Consider the following 27879-nt stretch of genomic DNA (forward strand, 5'->3'; position numbering starts at 1 on the left):
TTCAGGTTCAAATATCTACCATGGCAGGATTCAAAACTGGGTCCACAGAACATTACCTAGGTCTCTGTATCGACAGTCCAGCGATAATATCACCAGCCATTGCCTTCCCAAATGTAGGGAGAATGAGCAAACTGAGCATAACACCATGATACGGAGCGCCATTCAAAAGGGCGTAGAAAAGAGAAATATAGCTATAATCAGGTTAGTATAGCCAGGGGAGTAGACATTACTGTCTGTAGCCAGGATTGAAAATCCTAAAGGCTGTGTTGTCTAGTTAATGGCTGGATGCAAGACATCGCTTCTGGGCTGCAGAGGGACTTGGATTGGGAGGGGAAAGATCCCATTTTCATGGCCCGGGTAGGTACCAATGACATTGGTGGAATAAAGAGAGAGGTTTTGCTAAGGAATTATGAGAAGCTTGGGGCTAAATTAAAAAGGCCAACAAAAGAGGGAATAATCTCCAGGTTACTATCTGAGCCACAAGCAAATTGGTGCTGAGTCAACAAGATTAAAGAGGTAAACACATGGCTCAAAGATTGGTATAGGAGAAATGGGTTGAATTCATGGGATACTGGCATCAGTACTCTGGAAGGAGGGAGCTGTTCCGATGGGATGGTCTCCAACTGAATCCTGCTGGGACCAGAGTCCTGATGAATTGAATAACTAGGGCTGTAGATGGGGCTTTATTTAAATAGTGGTGGGAAGGTAGGTCAGGAGGTAACAGTAGGGGAGGTCGTTGGAGGAAACTTTCATGAAAAATTTGTAAATCAAAGGTAAAGTAGAATGTTGGATTGTAGGTTAGTGAAGGGGCTGGCTGTTACAAGAAAATACCATGAAGACATAAAAGCGTAGGGAAACAGTAATAGAACAAACAGAATGGCTTTGTATCTTGATGCATAAAGCATTTGGAATAAGGTTAACAAACCTCACGGTGCAAATTGAGAGAAATGAACGTGATCTCACAGCTATTAAAGAAACATGGTTAAAAAGAGAGCAACACTAAGGACTTAATATTCAGGGATATTTTACCTTTCAGAAACACGGGATTGATGGAAAAGTTGGTGGGATAGCATTGTTAATAAGAAATTAAATTAAACAGTTGTGAGAGATGATTTAAGTTCCGATGATGTAGAAACAGAAAGACTGGTTGAGTGTTTCACAGGACACCTGCATTCTGCCTGCAAAAAAGTCCCTGAGCTTCGAGTTGCTTGCCACTTTAACATACCACCCTATTCCCTGGCCAATATCTCTATCTCAGGCTTGCTGCAGAGCTGCAGCAAAGCTCCGTGTCAGCTGGAAGAACAACACATCATTTTCCACTTGAGGCTCCACAGCCTTCTGGATTCAATATCGATTTCAATAACTTTAGGGCTTGAACTGTTCTATGTCTTAGACCCCACCTACACACACCAGGCCTTATAATCACATAGTCTGCCATTACATACAACCCAATGTTAGCCACTAACAGTCTCCATTAACAGCTCTTCACCTTCCTAGCCAGATTGTTATTCACGCCTTTGTCTGTCCAACTTTTCTTCTCTCTCTTTGGGCTCTATCCACCTATCATTTGCTCAACGCAATGTTAATTCTGATCTCTCTTTACAGATGCTGCCAGCTCGCCCAATCATTTCCAGCAACTTCTGCTTTTGCTCCTGATGATGTAGAATCCATTTGGGGGGAGGTTAAAAAAAAAAGCAAGGAGAAGAAAGCATTGGTAAGAATAGTGTACAGCTCCAACCCCAGCAAAAAGTAGCTTCTCTAGAAAGTCAACAAATGGGAGGTCCGTATAAAAAGAATAGAGCAACAATTATGGGTGACTTTAATCTTCATGTTGATTGAATTCATCAACTTGGAAAGGGTAGCTATAACAATGAATTCATTGAGTGCATTAAGGTTTATTTTCTGTAGCGATATGCCATGGAACCAACCAGTGAGCAGTCTATCATGGATCCTGTAATGTGTAAAATGAGGCAGGTTTAATAAAATGACCTCCCACTAAAACATCCCCGAGGAAGCAGTGATCATAACATGATAGAATTTAATATTTAGTTTAAGACTGCAAGCATCCTCTTGCATTGGGCAGAAAATATAAAAGTTTGAATGCACATATCAGCAGATTCAAGATAGCTTCTGCCCCGCTCTATCAGGCTTTTGAATGGAACTCACAAATGTCAATATTGACCTCTCTCTGCACCCTACAGCTGTAACATTGTATTCTGTACTCTGTTCTGTTACCTGTTGCACTTTGTACAGTATAATCTGCCTGCAGAGCACACAAAACAACATTTTCACTGTATCTCGGTACATGTGGCAACAATAAATCAAGTCAAATCAAATCAAATCAAAGAAACAACTTTGCTAAACTTAAATAATGGGAATTACAGTGAAATGAGAATACAGTCAGCCAAGGTGAACTGAGCAAAAAGAAATTAACAGAAATAACAGTAAGCACACAGTTACATACATTTAAGGAGGCAATTCATGATTCTGAACAAAAATACATCTCAGTAAGGGGGGAAGATTCACAGGGATGGATGAATCAACCATGGCTAACCATAGAAGTTAAGGAGAATATTATGATGAAATGAAAAGCAAAGGCAACAAAAGTGAGTTATAGCTCTGAAGACTGAGATGAATTAAGAATCTGGGAAAAGAGGACTGAAAAGGTAATAAAGAGCGAAAAAAGTAAACTATGAGTGCAAACTTGCAAGGCATATAAGAAGCGACAATAAGAGCGTCTTTAAATATATAACAAGGAAAGAAAGAAGCTAAAGTGAAAATAGGCCCTTTAGAAAATGAATGTGGGGAGATGATAATGTGGAACAAGGAAATGGCAGTGGGGTAAAACAGATATTTGCATCAGTCATTACAATGGAAGATACTTCAAACATTGCATTAAAATGAAAGAATATTGGGGAGGAATCAAGTACAATCACCATCACTATTGAAGAATATTAGACCAACTAACGGGGTTAAAGGCAAATTAATTCCCTGACCCTGATAGATTGCATCCTTGGATCGTAAAAAAGGGTAATACAGCAACAACGGTTGCATTGGTTGTAATTTTCCAAAAATCCCTGGATTCTGGACAAGTACCAGAGGATTGGAAAACTGCTAATGTGACGCCCCTATTCAAACAGAAAGGGCAGTAAAAAGAGTATCCATAGGCCAAGATAATAAAGTGTGAAGCTGGATGAACACAGCAGGCCAAGCAGCATCTCAGGAGCACAAAAGCTGACGTTTCGGACCTAGACCCTTCATCAGAGGCCTGCTGTGTTCATCCAGCTTCACACTTTATTATCTTGGATTCTCCAGCATCTGCAGTTCCCATTGTCTCTTCTCTATAGGCCAATTAGCCTAACATCTATTGTTGGAAAGTGCTGGAATCGATTATTAAGGAAGTAATAGAAGATCATTTGGAAAATCATAATCTAATAAAGCAGATTCATTATGCTTTATTGAAAGGGAAATGGTGTCTGATTTATGAGAAATTTTTGAAGAAGTCTCAACCAGAGTGGATAGAGAGAAACCATTAGATGCACTATGTATGGATTTCCAGAAAGCATTCAGCAAGGTATCCCACCAAAGGCAGAGGCATAAAATCCAAGCCCATGATGTTGGAAGTGGCATATTGGGATGGATAGAGAATTGGCTAATGGGGAGGAAACAGCAAATGGGGATTAGAGGTTTTTTTTTTAATCAGGTTGGTAACCTGTGACCAGTAGAGTTCCACAGGGATCACTGCTGGGCCCATAACCATTTACAATATATACTAATGGCTTGGAAAAAGGAAGTGAGTGTACGGTAACCAAATTTGCAGGCGACACAAAAGTAGGTGGAAAGACAAGTTATGACAGGGATCCAGTTCACAGAGAAACATTGATAGGTTAAGTAAATAAGCAAAAAGTTGGCAACTGGAGTATAAAATGGGAAAATGTGCAGCTGTTCATTTGAAAAGGAAAACAAAAGAATAGAACATTATTAAAATAGAGATGAAGCTTGCAACACAAAGGTGTTTGGAGATACTTATGCACAAAACACAGAAATCTAGCTCACAAGTGCAGCTGGTAATCAGGAACGATAAACAAATGTTGCCCCTTATTTCAAGGGGTTTGGAGACCAAAGGCTGCTACATAAGATAAAGTTTCACGGTGTTACAGGTGATGTATTGGCATGGAAAGAGGATTGGTTGACCAGTAGAAAGCACAGAGTAGAAGTAAATGGGTGTTTCTCTGGTTGGCGGTCAGTGGCCAACTATAAGACTAGGGAAGTTTTAGTGTAACTGTACCCATCGCTGGTGAGACCACAACTGATGAGTAGTTTTAGAATATAAGAACTAGGAGCAGGAGTAGGCCCTCTGGCCCCTCGAGCCTGCCCCGCCATTTAATGAGATCATGGCAGATCTTTTTGAGACTCAGCTCCACTTACCTGCCCACTCACCAAACCCCTTGATTCCTTTACTGTTCAAAAATTTATCTAGACTTGCCTTAAACATATTCAGCAAGGTAGCTTCAATGCTTCACTGGGCAGGGAATTCCACACATTCACAATTCTTTGGGTGAAGAAACTCCTCCTGAACTCAGTACTACGTCTGCTTCACTTTATTTTGAGGCAATGCCTTCCAGTCTCAGTTTCACCTGCTAGCGGAAACAACCTCCTTGCCTCTATTTTATCTATTCCCTTCATAATCTTACATGCTTCTGTAAGGTCTCCCCTCATTCTTCTGAATTCCAATGAGCATAATCCCAGTCTACTCAGTCTCTTCCCATAATCCAACTCTCTCAACTCTGGAATCAACCAAGTGAATCTGCTCTGCACCCCCTTGAGGGCTTGTACATCTCTTCTCAAGTAAGCAGACCAAAACTGCACACAGTACTCCAGGTGTGGCCTCACCAGGACCCTATACAGCTACAGCATAGCCTCCCTGTTTTTAAACTCCATCTCTTGAGCAATGACAGACAAAATTCCATTTGCCTTTTTAATTACCTGCTGCACCTGTAATCTTACTTTTAGCAATTCATGCACAAAGACACCCAAGTCCCTCTGCACAGCAGCATGCTGCAATTTTTTTACCATTTAAAACATCGTCCATTTTGTTGTTATTCCTACCAAAATAAATGACCTCACACTTATCAACATTGTACTTCATCTGTCAGACCTTTGCCCACTCACTTGGACTATCTATATCCTTCTGCAGACTTTCAGTGTCTTCTGCACACTTTGCTCTACCTCTCACCTTAGTGTCATCTGCAAATTCTGACACACCACACTTAGTCCCCAACTCCAAATCATCTGTGTAAATTTTAAACAATTGCGGTGTCAACACTGATCCCTGAGGTACACCACTGGCCACTGACCACCAACCAGAAAAACACCCATTTACCCCTACTCTTTGCTTTCTACTGGTCAACCAATCCTCTATCCATGCCAATATATTACCTGTAATACTGTGCAACTTTATCTTATGTAGCAGCCTTTGGTGTGGCACCTTGCCAAATGCCTTCTGGAAATCTAGATACATCACATCCACAGGTTCCCCATTGTCCACCATGCAAGTAATGTCCTCAAAGTATTCCAACAAATTACTTAAACATGACCTGCCCTTCATGGACCCATGCTGGGTGTTTCCAATGGGACAACTTATATCCAGATGTCTTGCTATTTCTTCCTTAATGATAGATTCAAGCATTTTCCCCACTACCAAAGTTAAGCTAACTGGCCTGTAGTTACTTGCTTTTTGTCTACTTCCTTTTGTAAGCAGTGGTGTCACATTGGCTGTTTTCCAATCTGCAGGAACCACCCTAGAGTTCAGTGAATTTTGGTAAATAATTACTACTGCATTTGCTATTTCCCCCATTACCTCTTTTAGTACCCTGGGATGCATTTCATCAGGGCCAGGAGACTTGTCCACCTTTGGCCCCCCATTAGCTTGCCCAGCACTGCCTCCTAACTGATAATGAGTTTCTAAGTCCTCATCTGCTATAACCTTCTTGCCATTAGTTTTCTTGACATAAGCTTTGCCATTAGCTGAAGGGCCTTTAAGTCCTGCTTTTTAAGAAAAAGCTATTATTTCACTAGATCCAGTTCAGAGAAATTTCAAAAACATGACCCCTTGCACAGAGGGATTGTGTTATGTGCACAGGTTAAACAGGTTAGGACTTTATCACTGGGTGAACTCTTTGAAACACAAAGGATTCTTCAAGGGGCTTGAGAAGGTGTTTCCTCTAATGCGAAAGTCGAGGACCAGAAGTCATAGCTCGGGATTAAGAGATGCCAATTTAAGACTGAGATGAGGAGGAATTTCTTCTCTCAGAGGGCTGCGAGCCTTTGGAACTCCTTTTCCCAGAGAGCTGTAGAGATTGAGACCTTGTGCATATTGAAATCTGAGATAGATTCTTGATTAGGAGGGGAATCAAGGATTACAGCAAAATGCAGGGAAGTGGGAAAGAGGAATGTCAGATCAGTCATGACCATTTTGAATGGTGGGGCAGGCCTGTGGGGTCTTACAATCTATCTAAGTTCTTATCTCTTATGATCTCATAGACTATGCGTTCTCTTGGTTCTTGGTTAATGTTGTGAGTCATTATGATGTCATTAGAGCTCTAATCATCCCTTCACAGAAGGATTCCAATGGTTTTGAGCAACTTTCCAGCTGCCTGTATTTCATATTGCAATCTGCCACATGGAGAAGTGAAGATAGTGAATGTATCAACATGCTTCATTTCAACTGATTCCGCCATCCCACCCTTAACTATTTAAACTGAGTAAGCTGCATGGTTAATAAATGGGTGTTAAATTTCACCCAAATATTTCTCCAAGATTGGAGATGACAGGATCGTCAGACTCAAACCCCTCGTGACATCTTCTGAGGATCCAAGCAGACAAGTTTTTCACCGGGGAATAACTGATTATATGAAACAGAGGGGCTTTCGGTTAATGTTTCCGTTCACATAATATTTTTCTGAAAAGGCTAACATTTTTCACTGCCACTTTACAAAGAGACTATTGAAATTTTAATTTCACTATCTAAGTAACAGGGACGATTATTCAGGTGAATGGCAAGTGTATTTTCCCAATGGTTGGGTTTTCACAACCGGGGGAATATTTTATAGGTGGGAAGAGAAAGATTTAAAAAGGACATATGAGGCAACATTTTTACACAGACAGCAGTTCGTGTGTGGAATGAACTTCCAGAAGAAGTGGTGGATGCAGATATAATTACAACATTTAAAAGACATTTGCATAAGTATATAAATAAGAAAGGTTTGGGCGGATATGGGCCATGCAGGTGGGACTGATTTAGTTTGGAATTATGGTTAGCAAGGACTAGTTGGACTGAAGGATTTGTTTCCATGCTGTATGGCTCTATGACTCAAGAACAGGAGCTGAATATCCCCCATGGGCATCTGGACCACATTGCCAGGATCACATGTGTGTCAGAAAGCGTCATAATGTGGGGTACATCTTGGCTATGTCAGGCAGCAAAAGTGGGAAAGATCAAAGATAACAAGGTGTAGAGCTGGATGAACACAGCAGACCAAGCAGCACCAGAGGAGCAGGAAGGTTGACGTTTTGGGCAAATCTGAAGAGAGGTCTAGGCCCGAAATGTCAGCCTTCCTCCTCCTCTGATGCTGCTTGGCCTATTGTGTTCATCCAGCTCTACACCTTGTTATTCTCAGATTTTCCAGCATCTGCAGTTCTTGCTATCTCTGAAAGAGTTTTCCTGATCAACCATGTTAGATGCAAAGTGGCAGCCCTCAAACACTATTCTGTGGTGATTGACCAGCCAACATCCAGCAGAATAAAGCAGCCCAGGAAAGAAAAATAGGCTTGTATTCCATGTGCCATTTGGCACAAGAGAGAACTAAGGAAAGAAGGAAGGATTCAACCAATAAGGGAAATGCTTAAAAGATGTTTAATCCTCAACCAAGATTTTTCCATGTACAGTTTCTGACGTGAGTAACTGGTCACTTGTCAATCGCAAGAAGCTTAAATGATCACAGGCATGGCTTCCTGAGTGAAATCAAATTAACACTAACTAGATAATAAAATGTGAGGCTGGATGAACACAGCAGGCCAAGCAGCATCTCAGGAGCACAAAAGCTGATGTTTCGGGCCTAGACCCTTCATCAGAGAGGGGGATGGGGGGAGGGAACTGGAATAAATAGGGAGAGAGGGGGAGGCGGACCGAAGATGGAGAGTCCCTGAGGTTGGTCCGGAGGGAGGAGGGTAACTTCTTCAGGTTAGGCATCCCTGGAAGAGGCTTCGCAGTGAGGTTAAAATAGTATCAGAGATAATGGGAACTGCAGATGCTGGAGATTCCAAGATAATAAAATGTGAGGCTGGATGAACACAGCAGGCCAAGCAGCATCTCAGGAGCACAAAAGCTGACGTTTCGGGCCTAGACCCTTCATCAGAGAGGGGGACGGGGGGAGGGAACTGGAATAAATAGGGAGAGAGGGGGAGGCGGACCGAAGATGGAGAGTCCCTGAGGTTGGTCCGGAGGGAGGAGGGTAACTTCTTCAGGTTAGGCATCCCTGGAAGAGGCTTCGCAGTGAGGTTAAAATAGTATCAGAGATAATGGGAACTGCTGATACTATTTTAACCTCACTGCGAAACCTCTTCCAGGGATGCCTAACCTGAAGAAGTTACCCTCCTCCCTCCGGACCAACCTCAGGGACTCTCCATCTTCGGTCCGCCTCCCCCTCTCTCCCTATTTATTCCAGTTCCCTCCCCCCATCCCCCTCTCTGATGAAGGGTCTAGGCCCGAAACGTCAGCTTTTGTGCTCCTGAGATGCTGCTTGGCCTGCTGTGTTCATCCAGCCTCACATTTTATTATCTTGGAATCTCCAGCATCTGCAGTTCCCATTATCTCTAACACTAACTAGATATTGAGCCTTAAACCCATGCAGTTTGTATGATTTGGTTGTATATCATTTGTTGATTGAGTTTTGCCTTTGTCTCTGGGCTTGCTGGCATTGTTGTTTAGACACTGAAAGTACTTGTACGAAAATGTTTTGTAAAAACCCTTGCGTCTACATTAACATTGAATCTCAATTGTTGCCCTATGGATTTATCTTGTCACGTTCTACGTTGTTGTGGAAAATGTGTTGACTCAAACATAGTGGAAATGTTTCTGTTCACATACCCTTTGACCTGATGATCCAGGTTTTCCAGCAGTGCCATCCAGACCAGGACGACCCTAAAATTAGAAAACAAAAACACTTCTTTAACATTTCATTGAGCTTTAATTGTTCACAAGAGTTTCAAATTTTCATTTCCTTTCCTTCCTGGGACATCTCAACACCACCTTGCAATAATCTGCAAAAGTACCATTTTCTCCCAGCGCTTTCAGTTCTGACAAAGGGTCACACAGTTGTCTCTCCACAAATGCTGTCAATTCGTCCGTGTTTCTTCAGTGCTTTCTATTTTTGTTCCCTAGTTTAGGGGCTGGCTCAGGAGTCACATGTAGGCCATACCAAGTTAGGATTGCAGATTACAGATTACAGACTATCCAGAGGGCATTTGTGAATGAGATGGGTGCTAAGTAAATGGCAGGGTTGGTGGGCTCAAGAGACCTTGACCTCATTGTAGGTCTCTCATCTTCTCAGGAAGTCAGGGTGGTGCCAACTGGCACCCACATAGAGGAAAGGTGATGGTCACTCCAACAGCCTCATTTCTTCACTCAGAGGGTGGTCAATCTGTAGAATTCATGACCAGAAAAGGGTTTGCAGCCTGGTCTACTGCGTATATTGAAGAAATAAAATGATAACATTTTACGTATTAAAGCATCAAGGTAATGGAGAAAAAAGAAATCAGGACTGCAGCATTGAAATACAGGAACAGCCATAATCTGTATTGAATGGCAAAGCAGGCTCAAGTGGCTGAATTCCCCACTCCTACTTACAGTTTCTATATTTCTAAGTTTCACTTCAGGACATTCCAGAGATGCCATACCATTGATCCCATTTCCTTCAGCTGCTCAGTCCCAGAAGGGTGAGCGTGCAATTATGCAAGGCATTTTCAGCAGGCTGGGCCCTTTAGGTCCAAAGCCACCAAGGTATGCTTGCCAGTGACTTCAAAGTCAACGGGACATATGCCCAGCAGGCTCCGTCCCATCCCAACTGCAAGAGTTCAGCTGGCATCCCAACACTGTAGGATGGTGAGGGATAATAAAACAAAACATTCTCATAGAGGAGTTCAATCAATCACTGTATGGAGTAAGGGCTTATGTAAACATCTTCGCTCATGCTGTGCAAATGCCTGTCATGGTCTCGTCCTAATCAGAATGGAGGAGCTTCTCCAAAATGAAAGATTCACACCCTTCGTTCATCTTGCATAACCAGGAAACTGAGTGACTAGAGATCACCTCATTTGGGAACAACAGACCGAAAAGGTGGGGATTGCAGTGAATGCATGGCAGCTGAATCTCAGAAATAGAGCCTCCCACTTTGGTTCCCACCTTCCTAACATTGAAACCTTGATATTCAGATCAATTTGGGAAGATTTAGACTCTATCTTCACTGCAGTGACTTGTAGGGCCTACCTGTGACCCACAAAAAAACTCCCCATTCTTCACATTCCTTATCATGCTACTCTGTGCTCCCGAATTGCCCATCATCCTTGCCCATTTTGGTTGAGCTCCTTTATATGACCATGAATGTTTTTATTTTATTCCATGGTTCTTAACTATTGAGATATCAATGTTCTTGCTGCCTTAGACTCCCTCCATACTGGGGTCAGAATGACCTGTCCTGAAAATCCATTTGAGACCATGCAGTTTCAACCTACTTTCTGCTAGATCCCACTATACCATCTACAATACTCCCTTGCAATTGTGAGCATTAAAACTCAACCACCAAGTACAACCTGGCCAATTCTTTCACTTGAGATGCTCATAAGCTTGACAACACGGTGGACAGGCACTTGAGAAGCCTGATTATGTACAATCCGTTATGCATCCCTGACTGACTGTGCCTGACCCCACTCAGGACAGCCCTGACTAATCACATCTTTGCCAACATCCCCTTTATCACCCCGACTGAATTTGCAAGATGACCCCAAATGACTGACGAGCAAGGCCCAATCCACTTTCACTTGATTGTCAGGACTGACCATGGCTCAATCCCTATACAGTAATAGCATTGATTCTCAGATCTGCGTCAGACAAGCCACCTGACTGCCTGTGGGCAAACCCAATCCAGAGATTTGGCCTAGTACCTAGGCTGAGAGTGGTGGTAATCCCCGTCTGACTAGAGGCTACCATCGCCTCATGAAACATGCTTCCTCTTTTCCTTTCAGCCTCTCATCTTATTCCACAAGTAAATGCTGTGCGTCCGCTGATAAGATATTGGCACATGAGCCACTCAGTAGTAAGAACTGCCGATGCTGGAGTCAGAGATAACACAGCGTGGAGCTGGAGGAACACAGCAGGCCAGGCAGCATCAGAAGAGCAGGAAAGCTGACATTTTGGTATGGGACCCTTCTTCGACTGTTTCTGACTTTCATGCAGTTAACATTCTTTTCACTGATGTGTCCTCACTGCCTGCCTTTCAATTGTGTGAAGCGTTCACTTTCACCCTGAGAAGTTGACACTGGTGCATTGCCATTGCCAGGTTGGGTGAAGCTATGGTTTCGGGACATATTGTATCTTAGTCAAAATGATAGGTGCAGCAGATGGAACTGTACTGACTGCAATTTAGATGAGTGAGGGAGATCTGATAGAAACCTGTAAATTCTAACATGACCATACAGGAGAAACACAGGAAGGATGTGTCCAATGACGACGGAGTCCAGAATCAGGGGTCACAGTTCAGGAAATGGGGTAGGCCAGTTAGGACAGAAATGAGGATCAATTCCTTCACCCAGAAAATGGTGAACCTGTGGAATTCTCTGCCACAGAAAGCAGTTGAGGCCAAAATATTGAATGTTTTCAAGGAGTTAGATGTGGTTCTGAGGATGAAAGACATCAAAAGTAAAGGGACAAAAGGGAACACAGTACTGAGTAGATGATCAGCCATTACCATAGCGAATTATGGGGTGGGCTTGAGGACTGAGTGGCCTGTTCCTGTGTCTATTTTTTTTATTTTTATGCTTCTATCTGGACTGGAGGCAGAAAATCAAAGATGGTTTGTGATGTGGTCTTTCTGAAGCAAGTTTCTTGATAGGGAAGAGCTTAACTGTAAGGGGGGAATTAATTTTGACATCTAGGGCAATTATTGAAATGCAAATTCATGTACGTAGGCTTCTCACTACCTGATGGTGAGAAGGTGAACCTGCTATGTAAGGAGGGAGGACTCGAGTGTTAGAGTTTATCTCAAGAGCAAGAATCTGAAACTTGTTGTTATTATTCTCACCACCTAAGGGAGTGAAAAATCATGTCCTAAATCTTTTGTTGCATTGAAACCAGGCCTGTTAATTTCCACTTTCATAGCCACCTATTTCACCATAAATTTTGATGCTACATTTTTACCTGTTTTGGCAGGAAACAATTTGTGCTGAGGAAATTATATGCATTATCACAAAAAGTTCTAATGCCAACCCATAAAGAAGAGAAAATTTTCTCAAGCTGCATGAATTCCTAAATTGTGACAGCTTGACCCAGAAAGTGGGATGGGTAGGAATCTTTGTAAACGTTTGCCCTGCAAGCTTCCTCAGGCCACATATGTGCTACTGAAGTGGCAACTTCAGAAAACGTCTGACTGATGACATTCCTTGGAATGTAAGTATGGTCCATCAATGCGGCTAATCTGTACTGAACGAAACCTTTGTCCTCTTTCTCCAACAAGTCCATGTTACTTCCCAAATTTTACAAATCAGAAATTTTTTCAAGGAACTAATTTTCCTCCAATGTGTTTCATCAGCAAAGCAAGGGCTTCAGAAAATCCACTGCTACCTGCAGTAATTACAAGCGTTTTTAATTATGCTTAGTTGCAATTTAATATCAGGCAAGGGCACATGTGTGAGAGGAATCTGAGGTCTTCTTTCACTCAGTGATCATTCCATCTTGCTGAATGGTTTGAGCCAATTTCTTCTTTTCAAAGTGAGAAAAAGTCTACTTACCATTGGCCCTATAGGACCTGGCAAGCCTGGATGTCCACGAAGTCCTGGCTGACCCTGTAAAGATTAAGCACATTACATCTAAATCAAAATGAAGCATTTGGAAAATCTTGAACACCTGTAGATATTATTCATAAGAATGGTTTATTATTGATGAATTTTGATTCATATTTTCAATGCTTTCTCATTGTTTCATGAGAGACTTGTCCAATTAAGAATTGCCTTAAAATCTCTTCACTCTCCTGCAATCAGTGTACCACACTTCATCGAAGTATATGGAAGCACATCATATTTTACAACATTGAAAAGAAGTTTTTAATGCCGTAGATCTATGCTTGTGTTTATGTTCTATGTGTCCTTGCTTGTCTTATTCCCTTGTAGCTTATTATCTCACTACCTCTTTATGCTACTACAGACATCTTCTGTTCTACCGACTGCAATCTTCATTCCCCCAAACCTCATTTCCTGCTCAAAGTGCCATCAATATCAGCAAACATTCCAGAATTCTTCCTCCTTTGAAGACAGGACAGCGCACAACTTGGTCCGTGCTGGACATTCATATTGCAGCCAGCTGTTTCAAATGTGGAAGATGAATAACAACTCCAAGTCTGAGTGTAGCTATAAGTGCCAGATCAGGGAACACTTCACATTAACCTGAAAACTGTGGTTTACTGGGGAAGGCACCTAATTGGTTTATTTGCCATCTCAGAAAGCCATGGAAAGAATGGCCAAAATAAACATTCCTTTCTAAGCCCTATCCATCAGACATATGTATAATGATACTGATTTGAGAGTGCAGCAAGGTAAAGGCAAGTAATTTAGCTCTAACTGTCCCTCCTGGAATAAGCAAAGATTTCTTACAGATAACAAAGTGTGAAGCTGGATGAACACAGCAGGCCAAGCAGCATCTCAGGAGCACAAAAGCTGATGTTTCGGGCCTAGACCCTTCATCAGAGAGCACACTGATGAATTCTGTGTTCATCCAACTTCACACTTTGTGATCTTAGATTCTCCAGCATCTGCAGTTCCCATCATCTTGGATCACAAAGATTTCTCACATACTGTTTCTCAGTGAAGTTAAGTGAGGGGGAGGAGTGCTCTGTGAATAATCACTCTGGGTATGGCCCCTTGTGTAACATCCTTTTACTCCCTCTTTCCACGCTACAGCGGCTCTTCTTGCTAGCTCCTCCTTCACCACCAGTGTTAATGGTAGAGTTACCAGATTAAAGATCATGGCTGCTTTCGTGGGGAAGCTAGTTCAGTACATGAGCGAAGAAGAAAGAGAAGGATATGATGACAGGCTGATATGGAGTAAGGTGGAGATGGATATTTGTGTAAAGAGTTCACACCAGCATACATTTTGTTAGGATTGTATTTTCCTTCCCTGTACAGTAATTTGGGAATTGAATTAATTTCTTTCTTATTTCTTCTTATTTTAAAATGCTTACAGATTACCTAGAGTTGTTCATATCATCTTGATTCATAACATTTCTTAGCCATCAAAATGCAGACACTTTGAATAGTATTTTAATGTGTTGTTCGAGACATATATGCTTTATACTGGAATCAAACTTACTGGCTCTCCTTTCAAACCACCAAGTTCTACCTAAAAGAAAATATTCAGTTGTTAGTCATCAATATCAAAGGATCAAACAAACCAGAACTTACTTTCCTTTTACAATTAAAACAACCAAAATAATTATGCAATTATTAAAACCAGGGAAGGTCAATTTTAATTTTAGAAGGCATTAAACCATATAAGGTAAACAATTCTCAGGTTGCATTATTAGAGAAGGTAATGGGCCTTATGGACAATTAGCGCATCTTCCTTGTTGAGCAGTGCTATGAGTGGAAGGGACAATGCATTCCAGGTACTTCACTGTTGTTCCTCCTTCTCTGCTCTCTGTATGCTTGTACCACACTGGTGCACAGGATCAGATTATCGTCCACTACTAATATGCAGTAGATAATTACAAATGACACAACATCATGGGAAAAAAGTACATTGTTCAGAAGAGATTTGAAAAAGATCATTGAAGAGATATAAATAAAATTTCATTTTATCTATTCCAATGAACAATGAAATTGGTCACAGAAGACCAAGTATTTAAATCAAATGATAAAAATCTTGATCAGGATTGATAAAATTTGAAGAGAAATGTGTGACATTAATCACTATTTTAGTCAGAAATATCAAAACAAGTTGCTAAAAATTGTATGGTTACAAAGATAGCCAATGTCATAATTTTTCTTAAATCTGAACAGTTTATTCCATTTTTAGGAGATATGTAAATGTAAACATTTAACAACTGCTCACATTGATTTTAAAATAGATTTTTTAAAAATGTGCTTTCACAGAAGTGACGTTAGTTATTTAACATCATTGAATGTACATCAACTGTAAAAGCAAGCAGTAATAGGGAAATTATTATGCATTGAAATGGATTGAAAATAACTAAATGATATTTACATTCATGATGCTTACTCCTGGGAGGTAAAGATTTCTACCAAAAGCACAAAATTCATAAATTTACCCCAAGGAACTCAGCATCTGATCACAATTCCTGCTGTATTCCTCTCCTGTATCTATATAACTTTTGAATATTTCCAGACCAGACAATCCAAATTGTCTCTGACTTCAATCAACCAGCTTAATGGAGAGAGTGGGAAGTCAGGAATGTCTGAAACCTGATGTTCCTGCTGCTGACAGAGACTGCAAAGTCAGCCCACTCCTTGATTTCTTTACCAGGTCACTTCATCTTCCACTGCATTATACTTTGCTAGTTAAGACACTCACCACACTGCCCGGGTAACCTGGAGGTCCAGCTTCTCCCTGTAAATAAAAAACAATATCAACAAATGATGGGTCTGAAAATTTATACTTTCAAGCCTTAGTTACCTTCCTCAAACTGCCCAGCATGAGCATGAAGAAATTTGTGAAAAGTAAGAGAAATCTTCAACTTTTTTTTTCCAATTCTATTTGCCGGTCTACCAAGGGGCTTAGTAATAGAGGTGCAGATTTTTCACAAGTTGCCTTTGTGGCCATTTTACTTCATTGTGTTATTAGCAAGTATATTTTGCCTGATCATTTAACTGTGGAATAAAATGTCAGGTCTAAGACCAGCCTTTGTCCTCGTCCAATACCCCACAAATAGCTTATAGCATGCATCTCCAGACAGCATTTTTGCTTCTTGCTGAATTGTTCCCTTTGTAGACTATTTGCTATCACTCCCCGACTCTAGCCTTTATCCAAATAAAGCAATTTTGTACAGATTTGTGACTGAATCGAGGGGCCTTTATAATAGAGCACTGCTAATGGTTCTGCTCATTACTCCCAGCAATCTTAATTTGTACAGCTGGACGTATTGTGAAGCTGAAACATCAACTAGGAGAGAAATTAATCATTACTGAAACATGGTTTGCATAGCTAGCAATGGATGTGATTCTAAAGTGAGCTTTTGGACTACCAAATTAATCTCAGAATAAGATACATCTACACAGATATATCACAGCAGAGATAATTTACCAATATCAGGACACAGAATGGCCTTTTAGTTGACGATTACAATTGGTCAGGTGAAGCTAGTTGTCTCACATGGCTACGACAAAGCAAACCCACAAGTGGTTTTCTCCACTAACGGAATGCTGCCATCAAGTCCATCACACAATAAGTAATGCGGTATGTGAGTTCTAGTAAGTGGTGTTGGGTATGTAGGTTATATACACCAGTGATTGACAGACTATGCCAAACCACATCTTGATGATGACTTACAGGTGGCAGCATGTTGCTCATGCCCAACCAGCCTGTATTTTCAAGCATCAGAACATTATATCCGACATTAGATGTGATTCTGCCATTGGAAATTTTTTATTAAATAATCCAGCTGTACTATGAGTTACATCCAAAGCCAATTCCAGATCATCTGCCAGACTTACAGTGTGAAGCATCTGCAGGTATTAGAAGCTGCATACATAAATAATTAGGGCCGTGTGGGCAAAAAGGAACATACTTGAAAATTTTTTTGAGAAGAAAACAGCCATGGAGGCAGCCAAACTCAACTGAATCCCTGTGACAATGATCTGACCAATAAGAATCTATGTAACTGGTCTGAAAATTAAGGTTAACGTTAATGGTTCTTGCTGTATCTCTGTGCCAATGATGGCTCAACCAATCATTACCCTCTCTCGTACTGTACAAGATGATGCATATTTTTTCAAGTCTGTTGCTTACATCTTAGATCTGACGAGTATAAGACAAAACCCTCCAATATTTAGTCTTCTTTTAGCAAAGTTGTGTGAAGTCAAGACCTTGACTCAGTTCTAGGTTACATTTTTGGTTGTCTACCATAATTATTGTACAGGCTCTCATGCTTATACCAATATCCAGGCAACTGTCTTCTTTTTTGTGCAACATGAAGGAAAACAGCACACGAGGTCTATGAACTGGTATTGCTCTGACATGCTTGTGTCCATGGAATGGGTGCTCAAATAGCTTTAGTGTTGATTATAACATTGAATGGGCATTATTAGAATTCTACTAAAGGAAGGGGAAGATTTTAAGCAATCTCTGAAGTAGCTAAGTTTCTCCTCCCTGTGCTAGTTCTGATCTGTGGAGGTTAGGATGCCATCAACAATAAATGTTAGCAATTAGCATGATAGGATAGAAACAAAGTTCCAGATGGGAAAATGATATTTTTGGAAAGTAGAAAATCACAAACATAAATCCTCTTGGCTTCTCTACAGCTGCTGTGAAATTTGAAACGCAAACAAAATTATTGAGTTGTTTCTTATGGAAGTAGGAATTCCATCAATGATTAATATGCAAGAGATAACTTAACAACTACATTAAACTAACAGGGTATTTCACTTTCAAAGCGCACACCATACCAAATTTTGTGCAGAATGCCAATGTTCTTCTGATATAAGTTATGAGGTTCCCCTTGCTGACTGGATTCACTACCAAAATATAATAAGAGGGCCTGGTTTTGAAGCAGCTAACTGATGGTATTTGGTTCAGAGATAGTAGGAACTGCAGATGCTGGAGAATCTGAGATAACAAGGTGTAGAGCTGGATGAACACAGCAGGCCAAGCAGCATCAGAGGAGCAGGAAGGTTGATGTTTCAGGCCTAGACCCTCTAGGCCTAAAACGTCAGCCTTCCTGCTCCTCTGATGCTGCTTGGCCTGCTATGTTCATCCCACTCTATACCTTGTTATCTCTGATGGTATTTGGTGCTGATATCAAAGAAACCTACCTATTATAATCTAACAATCTCCTTTGTGATGATTTCCTCTTGATTGGCATTAATTTGAATTTGGCAACAAGTCCAACAGCCAATCATATCGACGCATTCTCACCAGTAGCAAGCTTGGAAGGAAGAAACCATGCTTATCCTTCACCCATAGTTAAATTTTACAGAATCAAACAAAGATTGGGCCATTCACATGGGCCTACAATGGAAGCTTAATTCCCATAAATTAATACAAACATTTTTAAAGCTTGATTTCTTAAATTATAATGGAGAAATTTGATATTCAACAAACACGAAATTAGTTTACAGAGCCAGAGATTATCTGTAACAATAATTATAAATTTAGTACACAACTAAAGGTTGAGTTCCATCTTCTAAAAATGCGAAGCTTTTCAGCGTTTTTTTTTGTGATGAGACTAATAGCATAAAAGAATAGATTATTTTCAGTGTAGTGATTTCTAATTCACTATAATCCAGGTGTTCAACAGCGTGCCCCAATGAGAAACATAGAATCACAGGAAGCAGTTCATGTTACTCTGAGTTTTATAGGAACAGTGACGATGAAGGCTAACAGTTTTCTTTAGTGTTACATGTGTAAAATCTGGGTTAAACTGAAATTATTTTGTCTTTTTCTCTGTTTCATAACAAAAAGAATCACTTTGATCCTCCTAAAACATTCTTACAATAGTTCACACAATTTGTTCTGATGATATCAAATGCCGTAACAATTTTGTTTTTTAATTTTTATACTTACTTTTTCTCCTTTTTCTCCAGGAGTACCAGAAATTCCTGGGCTACCAGGTGCACCCTAAGGATAGAAGATATTACAACAACAGAAATTAACTGAACAACAACAGAAATTTTAACTGAATAAAACATTCTAAAGCACTCCAGAAGTGCAAAATCAGATAGAATTTGACACCAAGATAAAGGAGATATCAGGATGGGTGGTCAAAATCTTGGTCAATGATGTAGCAATTCAGCTGGCTCTTGACAGAGAATTTTGAGGTCGAGACTTAGGGCAGTAATTCCAGATTTAAGGACCTACGTAACTGATGTTGCAACCACCTCTAGTGGAAAAAGAAAGTGGGGATACATGAATAATCATTTGAAGTTATTGCATATTTTATATCTAGGGGTCATAAAGAGGTGACATGCTAGCTTCCTTGTGTGTAATAGGGATTTGTTCACAGAGTTCCAAAACTTCTTCTGCTTACAGTTCAATGCTTCCAGCAACTTCTATAGATTTTTATTTATTCACCTTTGAGTGCACATCCAGGCCTAACCAATCAAGCACAGTGAACAGGACAGAGATTCACATAATTTCACAAATAACAACTAAATATTTCAACACTTCAGGTGGAATGCAGAAAACTCTTGGAGGGTTGTAGGTTTTCTACTTATTCATGGGATCTGGGTATTCCTGGCTTTGCCTACATTTATTACACCTCCCTACTTACCCTTGAGAAGGTGATCGTGATCTGCCTTCTTAAACCACTGCAGTCCACATGGTGCAGGGCCATAACAATGTTGCTAGATAGTGAGTTTCTGACGCTTGATGAGGAGAGTAGGAATTGAGATATATTTCTAACTTAGGAATCTGAGTGATTTGGAGATAAACTTGCGTCTGGCGGTATTCCTACATATGTGCTACCTCTGTCATTGTAGGTAGTTGAGTCACGATTTCAGTAGATGATGTTGAGGTGATCCCTGGTGAACTGCTGCAGCATATCCTGTCGATCATATATACTGTCGCCGCTGTGCATCAATGTTGGAAGAAGTGAATGTTAAAGGTGACAACTAAGGGAACAGTTTTATCCTGAATATCGTCAAACCTCTTGACTATTGCTGGAGATGATTCATCCAGGCCAGTTGGGATTTATCATTGCACTCCTGACTTGTGGCTTTTAGATGGTAGACACGCATATAGGAGTCAGCAGGTGACTTATTAGCCAAAGAATTCCAAGCCTCTAACATGCTTTCATAGCCATATTAGTTTTATGGTTATTCAATTCAGTTACAGATCAATGGTAATCCTCAAGATTTTAACTGTGGGCTGTTATGTCATCAGAATGCGATTGAACATCAAGCAGAATCAAATGGTCTCTTGTAGGTTTGAGAAACATGGAAGTGTAAGATCATGGAAACATTGGAAATTAGAAAAATAAATATTCAAGGCATTGGTGGACATGAATTTAATGCAGGTCAGTGAACGCTCCAGTGTTGGGCAAGCTGCAGTGAGTTCGGAAGCTTGAATGAATCAAAGTTTCTGAGAGGTGAAGGATAGAACAAAGAACAAAGAACAAAGAAAATTACAGCACATGAACAGGCCTTTCGGCCCTCCAAGCTGGCGCTGATCCAGATCCTCTATAGGAGGCATTGTTACAAACAGCTCACCTATTGCAGATCCTATCCATAATTGCTTCTTTTAAAGAATTAATACTCTGTTACTGAAAGGATTCTACATTGTTTGCCACCACTTCCTTTACTTTTCTTCAGTTTCCTTGCCTCACTTTCCTAAAGTCCAGATGCAGGTTGAAATAGTTACTGACATTATGCCACATTTCACCCAACTGGCCTTTTTTCATGACACAGTGAATGATGGCAGGTAGTTTCATTAGAGGGGCTTCACAGCCAAGTTCAACGTTACACTTGCTGATATCCACTTATGAAAATGAGAGGGGATGGGGACAATGCCCTCTCCCAGGGCATTTGGACTGGTCTGTCTAAATGCAGTTGCCTTAAAGCAGGGATTGAACCTGAGGACAATTAGCTTGTATGACAAACTGAGGGATACAATTGCCCACCAAGTCCTTCAGGGATTTTTATTATTTCAACAAATAACTCAAAACAATCTGACAACGAATTCCTGTTATCAAAAAGTGGCAACTTTGGTCCATCTTAAGAGGCAACTCATATTAGGCCCACAATTGGCAGAAAATTTAGAATAATTGATTTGCTGTGCTTTAAACCAAACAGGCCTGTATTAAGGAGTCCATTTGGCCTCCTGACTGGGTGCTAGCACTTCCAGTGAGCAATCCAGTTCCATTACACTGGCCTTTTACCATGTCAATATAATCTTTTATTCTTCAGGCATCTGCCAATCTCCCAGATTGAAAGGACATTTCATTCACAGTAATGTGAAATAAATGTTCTCTCATTCATTCAAGTGTCCAATGATTTTGCCTTTTGCTGTATTCATCAAGTTTAGTCAGCTTGCATTTGCTTTACTGTGTCAGAATCAATTGCCTTGCAATTTTAGCCATTGCCTCAGAAGTCACATCAAAGACCCGGCACAAAGCCAGCCCTGTTCTTTATCTGACAAGACACTTTTTAACATGACGGAGAGGGCTGGATTACATGGTGGGCAGCCTTTGAGTCGAGAAAGTTCAAAAAAGGTAAACATAAAAGTTTAATTGTTAGCTTTGTATCATATGACTAACACGTACAGCGAATGAAAAGTGGGATTGTTGCTGGACCGGAAACCTTAAATAATGATCCAGTTTGCGAGCATATAGAATTTCACTGCAGCAGCTTGAAAACTTTAACTCAATGTAAACAATGGCATATAAGTCAAAATGACCATGAAAATATCAAACTGCGTTTAAACCCTGTCTCATGTCTATCTCAAACCATGTCTGTCTTATTAACATCTTTTGCGGAAAGAAAAGTCACGTTATCCTTGAATGGTCTGGCTTTAATCTAACTGCAGTACCATATCCATGTGGCTGTTGCATTACTGCCATCAGATTCTGAAAATGAGTCATACTGGAATTGAAATATTACCTCTCTTTCTCTCTCCACAGGTACTGTCAGACCTGTTGAGCTTCTCCAGCATTCTGTTTTTGTGGCAGAAATGGCTTTGTTAGCCACTTGATGTTACTAGTGAATAAGCAATAAATTGTGGCATTGTAATGTCATCCACATCCCCAGAATGAATAAAGGAAATATCAAGATTTAATTTTAAAGTTCCTGAATCAAACAGGTGAGATTGCAAAAGGGATTTCTCTTCCCCCGAACTACCCCCATCCTTTACAACACATGCATGTCTGTATTTGACAAGTTAATGTTGTTCATTAAAAAGGAAGTAAACTCTTGGCATAGAAGGAGATTTCTCTGATTGGCATTTCCTCTTACGATGACCAACAGCATACAATTCCCTGGAGAACTTGCTGTGAACCATGTACTTCTCGTTTCTTGTGATTCAAGTCAGAATATACTTCTTCGGCAGCCAAACGCTGGCAGAGTAAAATGATAGAGGTCATAGACTTCCCAATGCAGCATGCTGCCAAAAGTTGTAATGCAAGGATCAAAGATCACACAGCTGCTAATTCAAGAATAGACCGAAGTCCACATGAAGCCAAATCATCAGATGAAGTAACTTCAACAGGAGACGTTTGGAAAAACAAGAGCAGGTGTGGAATATCCATTACCAGAATACCCAGAGTGATGTATTTTAGAAGAATCCAGCAGAGGATGTGATTTTTTTTTGTCAAGTAGTTAAGGGTTAAGAAACATGTTGACTAAAGAGACATGTCTAATAGCTGTACAGGCAATTTAATCAATTCCATAAAGTGGACTTAACGGTGAAACACATTCCCACTGAGTGGGGACCTGGCTTTCATTGTGGAACGTACCCTATTGAACGAAGTTTTATTAGTTGTTACATCATAAGTGTGTTGTGCATATGTAAAAATTGTGTCCAGAATCAATGTTTTTATGAATAAAGTATATTTTTTAATAAAAAGGGGAGGAAAGCTAAAATGGTGTAGAGCATGTAAGATTGTTGAGATAATGAATTGTTGAATGGCTGAGCATGTCCTGAATTCTGAACTGAATGTCATTAGAGTTCACCAGCCCAAATGGGGAAACTTTTGCTGTTTACTTTAGATTGTTGGCATCTAATGATGATTGTGTGTTTTTGTGGATGCACTTCTGTGGCTTATTTTTATGCCAGAAATTGTCAAGTTCTTAAATAATTAATTGGAATCCTGCAAAATAAATATAAGCTCCTTTTTTTCTTTTCTTTTACTCTACGGTTACAATTTACCAATCTAACACTAGGCACTTCACCGTCCATATTTTTGTGTCATGTATGAATAGATGAGAGATGCTAACTTGTTCGACGTAAAAGCAGCTTTCACTTACCACTTCACCAGGAAGGCCTGCTTTTCCAGGAAATCCATCAAAGCCACTTTCCCCCTAATAGATGGTAGATGGCATTAATGTAACGCACAAGCAACCTGTAATTCTGAAAAACACTTAATCCGGATCTTTTTAAATGCAAAGCTGATTTTAGTTTCTACTCAATACAGTCACTGACTTTACATTCATGCATAGAGCTGCATCTTGATCTGTCATGATTCATCAGGTGGCCATTTCCAACACAAGAAAACTGCACCAAAAAAGATGGATATCCCTGTTGTAAGATGAATCCTTAATGCTCTTCAACTTGTATAATCTATCTTTTGGAAGTGCTGCCAATATACACCTTCCTGATCGGGATCTGCAGTGTCTCTTTCATCTAGTAGATAGAATGATGACTTGGTAATCAAATGACAAGGGACTCTAGCGTTAAACAAGATGCAATTCATATCCTGATGGCGGATATGTAAAAGTTACACTGATGTGTTAGGCACAGTTACATAAATTATAAGGAAGACTCAAACAGGCCTTCCTCTTTCAGTTCTGAAGCTGTTCTTCCCCTCCCATGTTGAAACAGCATCATCATAGTACTCAGTATTGACCCTTTCAGAACTTTACACCCTTACATAACAAGGCCCAGGCTTTAAAAACAAAACCTGTGCTTCAATCCAATTTTGTGTCAATTTGTTTCTTTGTCGCATGCATGCCTAACTCACTCCTGAATACTTGTCTAGTCAATCTATTCTAGACATGCACCATCCTCTGTTTGAGCCAGCAACACCAGATCTGTCCATTTATCTTCCTTCCATGGAATTTCATACCTGTTCGTGTCATTGAGGACATAAGATGCTAATGAGATTCCTTCTCACACTTACTCAGTAATGTGGTCAACCCCATGATATCTTACCAAGGATGTAATTCTAATAGATTTCCATTGTGGACTTTATCTTAGGTGCTGGGAAGAAGCTCAGTGAATTCCTCAAATTTCTCATGGATTCATGAGCCTGACTTTCACCACTGAGCCAGCAAGCTATGACCCACTGCACAGATATCATCCTGGCTACAAATGGAATGCAGTGTTGTTTGGCTGCAGAAGTTGTCTTTTGCTGTTATTGCAAAGTTCTATGTCACCGAATCAATACTTTGAAGAACAATTCAGGGGCTTTGCTGATAGCCTAGCCTGTATTCATCCCACAACCCAGTAAGGTCAGATGTTACATTATAGTTTTTTGGGATTTTACTGTGCTCAATTTCTCTACCTTCTTTCTTCCCCTACAACAACAACAGTTCTATCCCTGTAGTGGCCACAGTTACGATTACAGTCTGTCCTTGTAAACCAAAGAAGGGTCCCACCAAACAGCGGAAGCAATGGCTTAGCCGTATTATTCCTGGATTGTTAATTCAGAAACCCAGGGAACATTCTGGGGACCTGGGTTCAAATCCTGTCAAATCTGAAAAATATCTCATGATGACTTTGAATCCATTGCTGCTTGTTGGAAAAATCTATCTGGTTTGCAAATGCCCTTTCTGGCAGGAAAATGCATCTTTACCTGGTCTGGCCTACATGTGACACCAGGCCCACAGCAATGTGGTTGACTTTCAACTGCCCTGTGGGCAATTAAGGATGGGCAATAAACGTTGGCCTCGCCAGCATCACACTCATTGCGTGAATGAATAAAATAACAAAGTCAACATTAGAGTGGCCAGTTGAGCTACTTGACGAGAAAATTAGGGATAATTTCTTCCCCATGTTGGTACTGTTTAAACATTGGTGACTTCCCAGAAAGTTCCTGTTGAAGGTGATGGATCTGCTCAATGGCTGCTTCACTGCTCACAGTGGGTATTTCCTCACCCAAAAAATATTCCCAAATAGCTATTTAAAAGTGATTTCCCCTGGCTGGTTCTTTGGAGCAATATGCATTCAAATCTCGCCTTCCTACTGCTGGTTCGGCAGTCATTTCATGCAGATTTGGCTGGTCCACAGAGTGGATTCGCAATTTGAGAAAGCAATCTGCTGTCACATTCAGGGTAGGATTCCATTTCTTGTCTTGGTGACAGGACTCCTTACCACTCAAAAAAATTCCATAAATCATCTCTGTCTTTCCTATTTTATTAAACTATTTTATCATCTTGAAGACCCCTAAAATGGCCTGAGGGGAGGTTTAAGATGAGAACAGGTGGTTTCGAGGGGATCTGGAGGAAAATGAATTCACACAGAGGGTGGTCGAGATATAGAATGCACTGTTTGAGAGGATGGTGGAGTCAGGTACTCTCGCAACACTTGAAAAGCATCTGGAAGAGCACATAAAATGCCAGGTCATAGTTGGCAATGGGCCAAGTGTAGGTAAATGGGATTGTGCAATTTTGTGTTTGTTCATTAGTATAGACATGGTGGGCCGAAGGGCTTGTTTCTGTGGTGTTTAACTCTACAACATGTCACGCTTCAGTTTTTACTTTTTCAGATAAAAAAGCCCCAGCATATTTTCTGAAGAAGGATCGAGGCCTGAAACATCAGCTTTCCTGCTCCTCTGATGCTGCTTAGCCTGCTGTGTTCTCCTATCTACACACCTTGTTATCCCAGCATATTCAATCTTTTCTGATAATTTTATCAAAACATTTCCGGCATCATTTTATCATTTTTGTTTATTGCACCACCGGTCATGACTTCATATCATTTAAAATATGAGGACAAGAAATATTCATAATATTCTGTGTCTGATCTCACCAAGGTCCTTTACATGTTCAGCATATTTTCTTTTGTTTTTCATTTGAAACAGGAATGTATGAATCTAGGAGCAGGAATAGGCCATTCAGCTTCTCAAGTTTGTTCTGCCATTTCAGATGATGGCAGATTATCTACCTCAGCACCATATTCCTGTGCTATCCTCATATCTCTTGGTGTCTATTGATCTCTGTCTCAAACATACCTAATGACTAAGCGTCCACAACCCTCTAAATTAGAGAATTCTGAAGATTTATCACCCTTGTGTGACGAAGTTTCTCCTCATCTCAGTCCTAGGTAGATTTTATTTTATTTTGAGATTCTGTGACACCACCTAGGTTGATTTATAATATTACCCCGTAGCTGATTACTTTGTTTCTCTACAGCATTTAGACATTTACTTTCCAAGGTGTCTGTGGCATTCTTATTTTTTCCACCAGCACAAACATACTGCCTTACATTTACTTATATTCAAGTTATGTTGTTAGTTACGTAACTACTTTGTGAATTAATTCATACATACCTATAATGTCATCTCCCAATTTGATGCCATCAGCAGGTTTGAAATTGTATACAAAATTCAAAATTACTTGTAAATCAGGTGTGTCACTGCTGATCCTCTGTAAGTTTGTTCATCTATATTTAATCATACTTTGTTTCCCTTTACTTCCCTCATGTTCTAACATTTGTCATCAGTTCATGATGCACTAACATGTCAAAGATCTTTTGAAAAACCAAATGTATTGTATATGCTTCATTACCCTTATCTGCCCTTTCTGTTACTTTCCAATGGTTTCAATTGGGTTGGTTAAGCATGCCTTTCATGTTAACTTCCTTTGGTACATTTAAGTAGTCACAGAAATCGCCCAACATGAAGCTAAACAAATGAAGACGGATTAATGTAAGATTGCTCTAGACCAGAATCAGAACTGACATGATGGTGTAGGTAGCCTCCATCTGTACTATAGATATCAATGGCTCTAGGTATTAACCTAAAAGAATATCAAACATGTTGCATCCGTTCAGCGCATTTCTCACCTTGTCTCCAATGGACCCTTTCTGACCCGCTTCACCTTTGATACCCTAGAAATAAATATACAGTCAGAACTGGATATAATAACTAGTCGATTTTCGATAACGAACATGAGCACTGCTATAGGAGAGAAATACTGATATGTTATTAATTAATTTAGGATCCATTTATTTCAGCATATTGTGAAATAGGACAGAAGTAATCTGGATAGCACATTTTGATCCATAAGTCTTGCTTGTGTGATCTTCAATATATTACTGTTGTCACAAGGACAGAACTGCTTGTTACATACTGTACGGAGTTTAATAACCTACAGATTAATAATTGTCATTTTTCTTTAATATATAACTTGATTGAATAGTGTAAAATAATCCAGAGTCAAATATATACCCAGTTTGGATAATGACTCATTAAGTTTCTTTATTAACCTATCTTGTAAATACTGTAGTCACACATACATTCATGACAGCTGATCAGCTAACTAGATGTGACAGGGCTGAGAAAGATTTGAACTGGGCATTTTGCTTCACTGATGGTAAAATAATAACTAAATCACTTAATGGCCTCAGTAATAAATGGTTCCACATCATGAAGCCAGATAAAAAAAATTAGCGAGAGTGGCTTAAATGTTCATGGCTGAGATGGTTTTTGAGAAAATTTTAAAAGTGGA

General features: G+C 40.2%; 1 protein-coding gene across 1 annotated transcript in view; it reads right to left on the reverse strand.

Annotated features, from left to right (window-relative positions):
- Positions 1-27879, reverse strand: part of col22a1 (collagen, type XXII, alpha 1) — a 291389-nt gene that overhangs the window by 100036 nt on the left and 163474 nt on the right. The window contains exons 15-21 of the mRNA XM_048529285.2: positions 27215-27259; positions 23458-23511; positions 19064-19117; positions 15857-15892; positions 14636-14665; positions 13063-13116; positions 9149-9202 (exon numbers count right to left, since the gene is read on the reverse strand). Of these exons, the coding sequence (XP_048385242.1) occupies positions 9149-9202; positions 13063-13116; positions 14636-14665; positions 15857-15892; positions 19064-19117; positions 23458-23511; positions 27215-27259 (327 nt within the window). The remainder of the gene's footprint in view (positions 1-9148; positions 9203-13062; positions 13117-14635; positions 14666-15856; positions 15893-19063; positions 19118-23457; positions 23512-27214; positions 27260-27879) is intronic.

The sequence above is a fragment of the Stegostoma tigrinum genome, chromosome 5 (genome assembly GCF_030684315.1).
Source record: "Stegostoma tigrinum isolate sSteTig4 chromosome 5, sSteTig4.hap1, whole genome shotgun sequence".
Classification (NCBI taxonomy): domain Eukaryota; kingdom Metazoa; phylum Chordata; class Chondrichthyes; order Orectolobiformes; family Stegostomatidae; genus Stegostoma; species Stegostoma tigrinum.